This window comes from Dipodomys ordii, unplaced genomic scaffold (genome assembly GCF_000151885.1).
Source record: "Dipodomys ordii isolate 6190 unplaced genomic scaffold, Dord_2.0 Scaffold10, whole genome shotgun sequence".
NCBI classification, from domain to species: Eukaryota; Metazoa; Chordata; class Mammalia; order Rodentia; family Heteromyidae; genus Dipodomys; species Dipodomys ordii.
In genome coordinates, this window is record NW_012267226.1 from 14,049,875 (window position 1) to 14,061,100 (window position 11,226).

Below are 11,226 nucleotides of genomic sequence, written 5' to 3' on the forward strand. Positions count from 1 at the left end.
TGGTCGGGCTGAGGCGGCGGGAAAGGGCCGGGCCGGGGCTGGTCAGGCTGGATCCGGGCCCACCGGGGCGGGCCTGGGCCTGGCGTCCCCCCTGGCCCCCGCCTTCCCCGTGCACAGCGCCCTGGGCGGGGCAGGACTGACGCCCCACCCAGGACTGGAGTGGGGAGCCCGGATTCGGGGAGACGGGAGGGGCCGGCTGTGCGTTCCACAGGCAGATGGAGTTGCACAGACTTTCCTGCCCAGGCTGGGCTGGAACCTTGATCCTCTGCATCGCGATATCCCCACCCCTCCAGCACCCAGACACGTGGGGATTGCTTAGGAAGGACTCTGTCGCCTGGACATGCACCGGGTTTATAAGTTGCGGTGTCCAGGCCTCCCTCTCCCTGTCCCTCCCTCCCTGGCCCCCTCCCTCTCCCTCCTTCCTGCCACAACTCCTCTCACAGCCAGCGCAAGCTCTGTGGTCTCTCTGGCATCACCTAGTTTTGTTTCTTTACTCAACACCCTTTCACACGGGACTGGGATTCCCTCTGCTCACCCTCTTTCCCCTTACCACCTTCCCCTCTTTGCCCAAGGATTTACTGAGTTTGGCCCGGGTTTGGTGTGGGGAGCTGGGCCTTAGGACGGCACAAGGCAGCATCTGGGTCTTGCCTTGAACTAGGTGTTTCAAGCCTCCCTGAACCAGTTGGGTGCTTGAAGCTTGGATGTAGGCAGAGACTGGGCTCCTGAAAGCTACTCTTGGGTAACCAGTTTGTAATTACTTTCTCTTCTTTTTATTAGCTTCTGGATTGAATCTGTTTGAAGGAAATAAAGATTCTCCGGCTGGGCGAGTCTGTAAATAAAGGAAACAGACCTTGTGCACCCTATTGGCAGACTGCAATACATGTCAGGCCCTGGGTACTCTCCAGCCTTTATAACACTGGCATTTTTGCTCGGTCAGATTTACCAGGGTTTTTTGGTTTTATTGTTTGTTTGTTTTTCCCCACAGTGCTCTTGACCTGGTTTAGAAAAGCTAAGCAGAGGTTGTACACAGTGTTCTTTATACTTTAGATGATTATCAGGAACGAGTTGTAAATATCTGGTAAATTGCAGGGCTAAAGTGTAGCTTTACTTGTCTATTACGTTCATTGATGAATTTTGTTTCTTGGATCCGCTTAAATGGAAGGCTATCTATCATTTAAAAAAAATTATAGAACACATTGGTTCACAATCTTCCAAACAGACTTGTTTGCCCCCCCCCCCCAGAAAAGATCTGAGCTCATCTCAGGCAATAATAAAATATGACCTAATAAGTTATATAACACTTGAGGTAACACCCATTTTTCCCTAAGAACTCAACAAGAAAGTCATATTATTAAATCTGTTTAGGTGTACTGAGTCTGTACCAACCTATCTTCTTCCTCCTCCTTCCCCCTCCTTCTCCTCTTCCTTCTTCTTCTAGGTGTTACTGGAGCTAGAACTCAAGACCTTTTGCTCTTGCTTTCAAAGCTTTCTACCACCTGAACCATTCCTCCAATTCTGACTTTTTGTTAGTTATTGAAAGTAAGAATCTCTCAGATATATCTGCCCAGATTGGCATTGAATTGTGATCCTCAGATCTCAGCCTCCTGAGTAGTTAGGATTACAGACATGAGCCACTGACACCTGCCTTTTTCTCTTCTATTTATGTATTTCTTAATCTCTGCCTCCCAAGTGGCTGGAGTTACAGGAGTGAGCCATTGCACTCAGACTGTCCTTGGTTTCTTTGTAATAAACTCTCTTTGGAGATGTGCCTCATTTTCAATGTCATTAATAAAAGATCTTGCATAAGGCTGGACAAGTGTAAAACCTATAAAATGCTTAATACCTTAAGTATTCCAGTAACGTGTATTCAGTACCCATGTACATCATGCATTCTACAATGTGTACAGAATATAAACCCGTCCCTGCCCTTCCATATATTACAACTTGTGGGTAGATTTTAGATTGTGAGACAAGGGTTTAAGCATTAGCACTCATTGCAGTCTCACAATATGGAGTATTTCCTCCTAGGATACAACTACTCATTGGTCAAGTCTGAAACAGGCAAATCTCACCCAAAGCCACCTGGAAGAATAAATGCCCCCTTCCTTGTACTCCTGATGCTTTTCTACATAAAAGCAATCACTGGGAGGACAGGAATGGAAACCAAACCAAACAGCATTCCATTTAAGTCGTTTATTTCCACATAAGCTTAAGTTGGTAACATATTCCACATCTAGAGAATGGGTCTGGGAACAATTACATTAAGAGAACAGGGATTTAACAAAAAGTGCTTATGGTTTTTTCCGGAAGCATTGAGTGTCACAAAGAGCCCCTGGTGGGAATACATTCACAAAGTTGCATGGAAAGTGAGATATTTACATATTTACACTATGTATTTAAATGGCATTCTGTCACATTTACCACTTACTACCCCTAAGCAAGTCTGTGCCTGTACAGCCTCTCTAATATTCTGCCTATTAAGGTTACAAAGGTTTTGAATTTTCTATATAAAAAAAAACAGTTGATTTTCTATATATAAAAAAAAAACAGAGTCCCCTTCAGGACTCATATTTACCTCCTTTTCAAAATAGCTTTAACTTTCTCATTTATTTATTGATTTTTATTTGTTTAACATATCACCCTTGTTAACATATCACTAACCATTGTTAGTAGCAGTAAAGGTGTTATTAGCATCAATGCATGTACAATGCAAGGGTAAACTTATTTATTTATTTATTTTCAGTTGTGGGACTTGCACTCTGGGCTGAGGCACTGTCCCTGAGCTCTACTACTTGAGCCACATTGCCACTTCCAGTTTTCTGGTGGTTTACTGGAGATAAGAGTCTAAAGGACTTTCCTGCCTGGGCTGTCTTGGACCACAATCCTCAGATCTCAGCCTCCTGAGTAGCTAGGATTACAGGTATGAGCCGCTGGTGCCTGGCTTCAAATCTTATTTTAAATGAGTTTAACTGTACAAAATATATGAACATATCAGTCTAACATCTAACTAGTTTAAGAATTTGCAACGTACTTACAGTATTGTTTCCCTAGTGATGCATTCTATTTACACAAATAGTTCAATCACAATTTTATTAATAATAACTTTAGAAAACATTGTTATGAATATAAAAGTGACATAAATTACTATAGCTATACCAAAAATAAACAATAAAAAGCAGCAATTTGTATGTTAGAATACATAGAAATCTGCTAGACTTCTTTAACGAAGTGTTTTATAAAAGTATAAAACTGTAGATGGTGCTATTTTTATGAATTTTCTTGTTTTCTTGGTTCCTGAGTCAGACCAACAAGCAAATATGACAAATAGTGCAAATGATCATTGGCCACCAACCACCTTTGAATTCAGACAGTAGATTTCAGAGCAATCTGGACTGGACTCCAAAGCAGCTGTTATTCTGCCCTTCATTTACTTTGCTTTGTTTGAGCATAAACTTACTGACACCCTAACTTCATTCCACCTTTGGTAGCAAATTAATGGGCCCACAAAACTTACTGAAATAGGACTTGCAAGTTGATCAGACTCTTTGTATAAAAATATTAACTCAATATCTATTATGTAATTTTAACATAGAAAACATATCATCATGTATGTTAAATAGAGAAAAGGTCTATGCATAGGCATGCACTAAGCAAAGAATAATAAAATATTATGTTTTGGCAATATTGGGGTTTGAACTCAGGGCTTCATGCTTGCTTAGTGGATGTTTTACTTCTGAACCATGCCTCCAGCCTCAAAAGTTATTTTTTGTGCTAGTCCTAGGGCTTGAACTCAGGACCTGGGCACTGAGTTTCTTTTGCTCAAGGCTACCACTTGGGCCACAGTGCCACTTTTGCCTTTTTTTGTTTATGTGGTACTGAGGAATCAAACCCAGTGCTTCATGCATGCTAGCCAAACACTATCACTGAGCCTGAAATGTTATTCTTTTTGTTGTTGTTGGTCGTGGGGCCTAAACTCTCGGCCTGAGTACTGTCCCTCAGCTCTTCAGCTCAAGGTTAGCGCTCTATCACTTGAGCCATGGTGCCACTTCCTGCTTTTTCTGCTTATGTTGTTCTGAGGAATCGAACCCAGGGCCTTGTGCATGCAAGGCATGCCAACTTCCCAGCCCCGGAAATGGTATTCTTTATTATGCAAAAAAATTTTTTTGTCTTTTCTTTTTTGGTACTGGGGATTGTACAAGCACTTTGTACAAGCACTTTGTCACTGAGCTACATCTCAGCCTACTCTGCATATTTAAACTGGTCCAGCAGACTTGATTTAAAGTTCTACGACCTATTTCTTTGAGCTCAAATGGGTGAGAGTTTGAAGTTTAAAAGAGTGGACAGATTTAAAGAGCTCTTGGTCAAAAGCCAAATATAAGAAGACAATGCATTGTTTTCTCTGATATGGCAAAGCTAGATCTTAAGTACACTGGGACATGATCAATTAAACAGGACTCTAAGCATTCACAACACAGTGAGACCAAAGGAGAATATTCTTAAGAGAGGAACGCAAAGGCACCATGCCAATATGCTCCTGATCATATAAAATAATATTGATTGAAATAGGAAAAAAAATGCAATGCGTCCTGCAGTTATTTTTTTTTAACACCTCATAGTTCTGACTCTTTGTCCTTTTCATCCAGGTAGTATTCATCATCTGTGGTGGTGTCTGTGTCCCAGTCCGACTCCATGGGGTCTTCTTCGTAAATATTGAGTGGCTCAATTGGAAATGATCCATCTTCTGGTGAACTGGAGCTCGAGGGGTCTGTCTGGGATGGGTTGGCAGGATTATTTACACTATGTTTCAGGAAGCCAGGATTTTTAAGAAAACTTGGTTTCCATAATCTTCCTTGGGTGAGGGACCTCTTTACATTCTCCAAGAAAGCCAACTGTTGTTCCTTCCCAAAAATCCCATAATCAATGGGTCTAGAGATAGACGACGTGGACTTGAGACCTGTTTTTGTCCTGTTGTCGCTGTACAAAGCCCAATTTTCATTTTCATCACAGGAAGGAAATTCAGAGAAAGATTTGAATCTTCGATTGTACCCACTGTGGTCAGAGAAGTCATTCCCTAAGGTCAGTGGACTCAGGGCATTGTCAATAGAGGTGCTTTCAGAAAAATGGCGCCCCCTAGCTTTGGGTGGCTGACTTGTGCGTAGGTCACTATGCACATGGATGCTTTTTAAACTCTTAGAACGATAGAGCTGTGGTTCAGGTTCCCATCCTGGAGACACAGGCCTCCTATGTTGCTGCTGATAACTAGCCAGGGAGAGGTTCATCAAAGATTTCTGCACAGTTTCCAGGGAGAAAGGGGGGCTGAGCCTCCTCTGATAATCAGAGAAGTCAGCTTCTCTGAGGCTGGTTGATGTGAGTTTGGCTGTGGATGCTGACTCTTCTTCTACAAGCTGAGCTACTGGAACATCTTTAGAATTCTCATGCTTTGGTGGGGATTCAGAGACATTTTTAAGCTCACTCTGGGGTCGCTGTGAAATGTCATTAGATTTCTGATGGCAGGAGTGACTAGAAGGTTCTCTGCTGGCTATGCCAGTAACCTGAAGAGGGTCCTCAGAAACCTCCATGTCTGTCCCCTCGTCCCTCAGGATGTTTTCATCCACAGCTTCTGTGGGCTTTACAGCAGCCCTTGGAGACAGTGCAGTGTCTTCTAGTCTGCCAAGAGATAAAAGACCAAAGCCAGATTCACTTCCACTTTGGGGGAAGATAGTAGCTACATGTCTTTTGGGGTTGAGATGGTTACTTGGGAATTTTTGGTTTGCTTTAGACATGGCTGCCAATCTATGTTTAATGGATCTATCTTCTCCTTTGTCTAGGATATTCAAGTTGGCGTCATTTGCATGATTTCCTTTAGTGAGTGACGTTTGATCCCAGTCCAACTTCTGCCTTTCTCCCTCGGCCTTCCTGCTCTCTGTTAGAGTGAGCTCCTGGTTTCCTTGGGGTAATTCTCTAGGTTCAGACTTCCCTGAATCTGGTTCACCTGAGTTAGTCTCCTCAAACTGCAGTGTCTGTGATGCTGAAGTTAGAGCGAAGGTTTGGCTTTCGGCAAGAACTTTCTCAGTCACTTTTGGATGATCTGTTCCAGCTTCTCCTCCGATTTCCCCAGGATGTGGCTCACTGGAGCTGCCATCCGGGGCTGGGGCCAGGTGAGCTTCCAGAGACCACCTTGTACTTGGGGTAGATATAATGGCTATGTCTCTACCTGCAGACTCCCCAGAACCTCTTCTGGTTTGGGAACTTTCAACATTATCTTCCGAATGAGCTGGCAGACTAGAGGGTCCACTATTTTCTGCTTGAATGGATTCTTGGGAATTTTCTGGTGTTTCTGCTGCAGTATTTTCGTCCTGTGGTGTTAAAGAGTTGGGAAGGGTTTCCCTCTGTAATGTTCTCCCTTTTTGTTTCCTGCTTTGCAAAAAATCACCTAGAAGTGTTTTAACTAAGTCACCTTGCAAGGTTTCTTTGGCCTTAGATTCTCCTTGATGCAGAGAAACAGGAGCCATTTCTTCTAATGTAGGTTCAGAGGGTCCCTTATCTGGCAGTTTGTTGTCAGTCAAACTCTGAGCAGAGCTTTCTGTCATCTTTACATTTGGGGAAGGTGAACTTGACCGCTCCTGTGTAGAATCCTTTACCCTCTCTCCTAAAGCACGAGGAGATGCCTCTGTCTCCATCTGCAGGGATTCCATAAGCGAACTCGTGTTTTGTGCATACTGCTGAAGGAGGTTACAGACTTTTTTGCTGGCTTTCCTGGGTAGAGTATAATATATTGAAACCACTTCGAGACATTTTACATTATCTTCATTCCCAGAAACAGAAAACATACTAGTAGTTTTAAATTTATGTAATGTGTTCTTGTTTTCTTTTTGGGCTATGTCTGCACAACATGGTAAAGGGTTTTCCTCCCCTGTCCCAGGGGCAGCCATCTTTTCAGTGCATTCTTGGAAGAGTTCCTTTGGGTGCAGTGTGTAGGTGGCAGAACCATCTCTAATAGATGATTTACTTTCTAGCGAGGAAAAGAGTCTCCCCCTGGTCTTTGGTGTCAGAGAAGCAGCGTCTGTGTCTAAGACTGATTCGCTGTTTGTTTCATCGCTTCCAGTGGAGGCTTGTGGTTTCTCTGAAGGACATGACATAGACCGCCCCACAAGGAATGGAAGTGGTCCCTTCCTCACAGAAGCAGATCTGATGGGTCTCACCTTTGCCATCTTCTCTGTGGCTTCGGATGCCACGGTGATGGAATCAGAAACCACTTTGGAACATTCACTCACTGACTCAGGAAAATCACATCTGCTTGACTCATATTTCTTCACCGGATCTGGCACAGTGTTTTTTATTTGAAAGGGAAGTGGCCCATTCCTAATGGATGTAGCCCTTACCTTACTTTCTGGCTGACTGCCATTGATGAGGAAACTGGCCGATTTTCTCGGCAAAGTGCAATAAATGGTGTTAAGCTCCGAAGCTTTGGGATTGTTTTGGTTTTCTGTGGGGTGACTGCCTTCACTGGGGGGTATTGAACAACTTGCTGTTTGGCTTAACTTTTCAATACAGGATACACGATGTCTTACCTTTCCATTTCTGAAAGGAGAACGGGAATGGCCTTTGACAAAATCAACCACATCCTCACAGAGAGGCACATGACCATCATTGCTCTTTGGGGTTTCTGAAGGGCTAATTATAGCAAACTGGCTATTCTGCTTTGTGGTAGCATTGTCTGGGTCTTCTCTCTCTTCTAGAGCTGGACCATTGTCTGAAGGGCTTCTGGTGGTAGAAGAAATCACACGAGCATCACGAAAAGAATTTGATGGTGAGGAATTGGGTGTTATCCCTGATGATAGAGCCAAAGAGTCACATGGCCTATTGGCAGCCATCTTGCTGCAGCTGGTAGAACGAGGTGTGGGATATTGTTTAGCCTCAGTATCCAAAAGAGAAGACTCCTCGGGAGACTGTGTGTTTTGATTATCAGTAGGTTCAGAGCACTGCTGGTTATTCTTACTAGTGCTGGAAATGTCTCCTTTACTTACTTCCAGTTCCTTATGGCAACTTTGACTTGGGCTGGGGAAAGGTAGTGGCATTGTGCTTTGCTGAAGGAAAGGAAGGAAAGCCGCTGAGTCAAGTTTCTTGATCCCTTTAAGTTCATTGGATGTATCTCTTTGTGATATCCAAATTGGGGAGGCATTTTTCCTGGAAAAGGCTCTGGGTGACTTTCGTGAACTTCCTTTGCTAGGTGAATTTAAACCAAATCTGTCATTTTTGACTGGATCCGGGGAGAGAGGATTTTGAAAATCAGTTAAGGGGTTTGAGATCACTGTCTGTGAAATAGATGGGGGAATCTCTGTCATATTGGTCTGGTCTGTCTGGTGTAGTTGTTTGTCTTCGGAAAGAGATTCATTCATGTCTTTCTCATTCATTTCTGTGACTAAGATATTGGGCTGGGTTTCAGCCAGAGGCAGGGAATCAAGTGAAGTGCTGTTGGTCCCAGTATGGCATCTTCCTGGAAGGGAGTCTGGCTTATTAGGAATGACATTTTGTAGAGTGACGGTGAAATTCGGAAAGTTGGGACTCTGAGAATTCCTTTTGTCATCAGGAACCTGGGGGAAGGAAGTTCTGAATGAAGGTGCTAGATTCTGGTCAATTCTAAATGAATAGGGTTCTTTGTTTCTGTGCATGTGTTCAGGACAACTGTCCTTTTGATATTCCAACCCACTAGTTGTCATGGGATGACTCAAGTCAGACATGGAGCCAAAAGTTGGTATGCCAAAATAAGGAGTGGATTGGTTCTCACTTGTGTGTGATATCTCCATGTTCTCCAGTGGTGGCATCTGAAAACCAGACTGCCAGGGATATGGGTTTTCTTGGCTCCTGAAAACTGGAGAAAATGGCCTCCAGTGTTGAGGAGGGACACTGTGGCCATGAACATTTGCTTCAGAGGGAAACATTTCAAAGTCTCTGTTGGAAAAATTGAACGGCTTCCTACCCTGATGAAAGTCAGGCCAACAGGAATAACGCTCTTCCTGTTGGCCCCAAAAAGAACTTTGTCCAAATCTTTGCTCTCTACTTTGTTTAAAAGCATTGCTAAAGAATGACCTAGCAAAGGGGTTGTCCTGATGGTAAAATGGCATGTTCTCTGAGTTCTCAAATATGTCAGGATGCATGGGAGTATCCAGGGGATCATTTAAACGTGCATTTTGATAAGCATTCTGTGAATGGAACCATTCATGTCTCCTATTCTCCTGAAGACAGTGAGGATACATACACTGTTCAGCAGGGTCAATTTCCATGGGTGACGGTGCGCTATAGAACTCTTCTTGGTTCTGTCTGTCTCTCAAAAAATCTGATCTATTCCATATGATAGATGATAATGGAGTCCTCTTTGGGCTCTGCTGGTGGCTTGCAGGTACAAATCGATTCCTGTTCTCAGTTGTGGTTGGAAAATGTAAGCTTCTTGCAGTGAAACGCCCCGTGGCTGGTGAGGCTGATCGTTGTCTGCTATCAAAACACAGAGAAGTGCTCCCAAATGTATTCTTTTGCACACTGTCTTCTAAGCCTCTGCTGGGTTCCTTTGTCCTATACATATTATAAATTGTCTTTGTCCTAGGGGAAAAGGTTTTAAAACCTTCTCTAGGAGTTCCTGGTCTCAAGATGTCATAGATGGACATATTAGAAGTTTCATGATGATTTTGGGGTCTTCTTGTGATAGCTCTAGGTCTGTTCCTGCTGGAGTAAGAATGGCCGGACTGCGTGCTTGATGCATAGCTGGCATTCGCTGAGCTTGTAGATTGCTCCTGAGCCAGTTTGCTATCCAAGTCATCTAAAACTAAAGGAGAATATGAATTAATTCTTTTTTATAGTTTAATCATAATTTGAGTTGTTGAACTCTCTCAAGAAGCTGGGTGCTGGTTGAGATATGAGGATCGCAGTTGGAAGCCAGCCCAGGCAGGAAAGTCTGCAAGACTCTTATCTCCAATTAACTATCCACCAGAAAACCAGAAATGGCACTTTGGCTCAAAGTAGTACAGTGCTAGCCTTGAGCAAAAGAGCTCAGGGACAGTGCCTAGACCCTCTCAAGAAACTTTTTATCATTCTATCATATTATCATAAATGTGATGACATTCATTTTGATTTTTTTGAGTTTGGCTTTACAAGACAGTAGTGCAAGTTTCTTTTCTATGCTTTTTCCTTAAAATTTAAACCTTCCATAATGCCTCTAAAGGTAAACCTTAAAATAAAACTTCTATAAAACTTATTAAGCTACTTTTTTTCTAACAACACATTTTTTTTTTTTTTTTGTCGGTCATGGGGCCTGAACTCTGGGTCTGGGCATTGTCCCTCAGCTCTTCAGCTCAAGGCGAGTGCTCTACCACTTGAGCCACAGCACCACTTTGGCTTTTTCTGCTTATGTGGTGCTGAGGAATCAAACCCAGGGCCTCATGCATACAAGGCAAGCACTCTACCACTGAGCCAACTTCCCAGCCCAAACAACAACAAATTTTAAGTATGATTCTTGTTAGTGTACCTGAGATATACTGACACCTGCTAGTAACAAAAGAGATGAATAATGTGCATTTCAATTGGGTAACTAGACAAATGGAGTATTAAACTAGGTCCTTCTGTCCTGTTCGTTCATGTCATAAGGTTGCTATTTAACCTGGACCTACCTCAGAAAATTGAAAGCAACAATATGTGATTCTCAGCTGTAGCCTTAAGAAAACAGCATTACAGCTAAAATTCTAGTATTACCACCTAGGATATAAGCATATTCAGTTGGGTGAAGTTTTGTTTTTTTGCTTTTTGTTTTCCTTGTCAGTTGTGGGGCTTGAACTCAGGGCCTGGGTGTCGTCTCTGAGCTCTTTTGCTCAAGGCTAGTGCTCTTCCATTTGGAGCCACAGCACCACTTCCAGTTTACTGGTTTTGAACTGCGACTCTCAATCTCAGCCTCCTGAATAGCTAGGATTATAGGCATCAGCCACCAGCCTCCTCCTCTTCCTCCCCCACCCCTCCCCCTCCCCCCTCCTCTTCCTTCTTCTTCTTCTTTTTTTGTCGGTCGTGGGGCCTGAACTCTGGGCCTGGGCACTGTCCCTCAGCTCTTCAGCTCAAGGCTAGCCCTCTACCACTTGAGCCACAGTGCCACTTCCAGCTTTTTCTGCTTATGTGGTGCAGAGGAATCGAACCCAGGGCCTCATGCATGCAAGGCAAGCGCTCTACCACTGAGTCACCTTCCCA

General features: G+C 43.4%; 1 protein-coding gene across 1 annotated transcript in view; it reads right to left on the minus strand.

Moving 5' to 3' along the window:
* Positions 1–4,591: 4,591 nt before the first annotated feature.
* The window catches only part of Exph5 (exophilin 5), a 49,858-nt gene continuing 43,223 nt past the window's right edge, over positions 4,592–11,226 (minus strand). Inside the window, exon 5 of the mRNA XM_013009478.1 lies at positions 4,592–9,820. Within this exon, the coding sequence (XP_012864932.1) occupies positions 4,611–9,820 (5,210 nt within the window). The 3' untranslated portion in view covers positions 4,592–4,610. The remainder of the gene's footprint in view (positions 9,821–11,226) is intronic.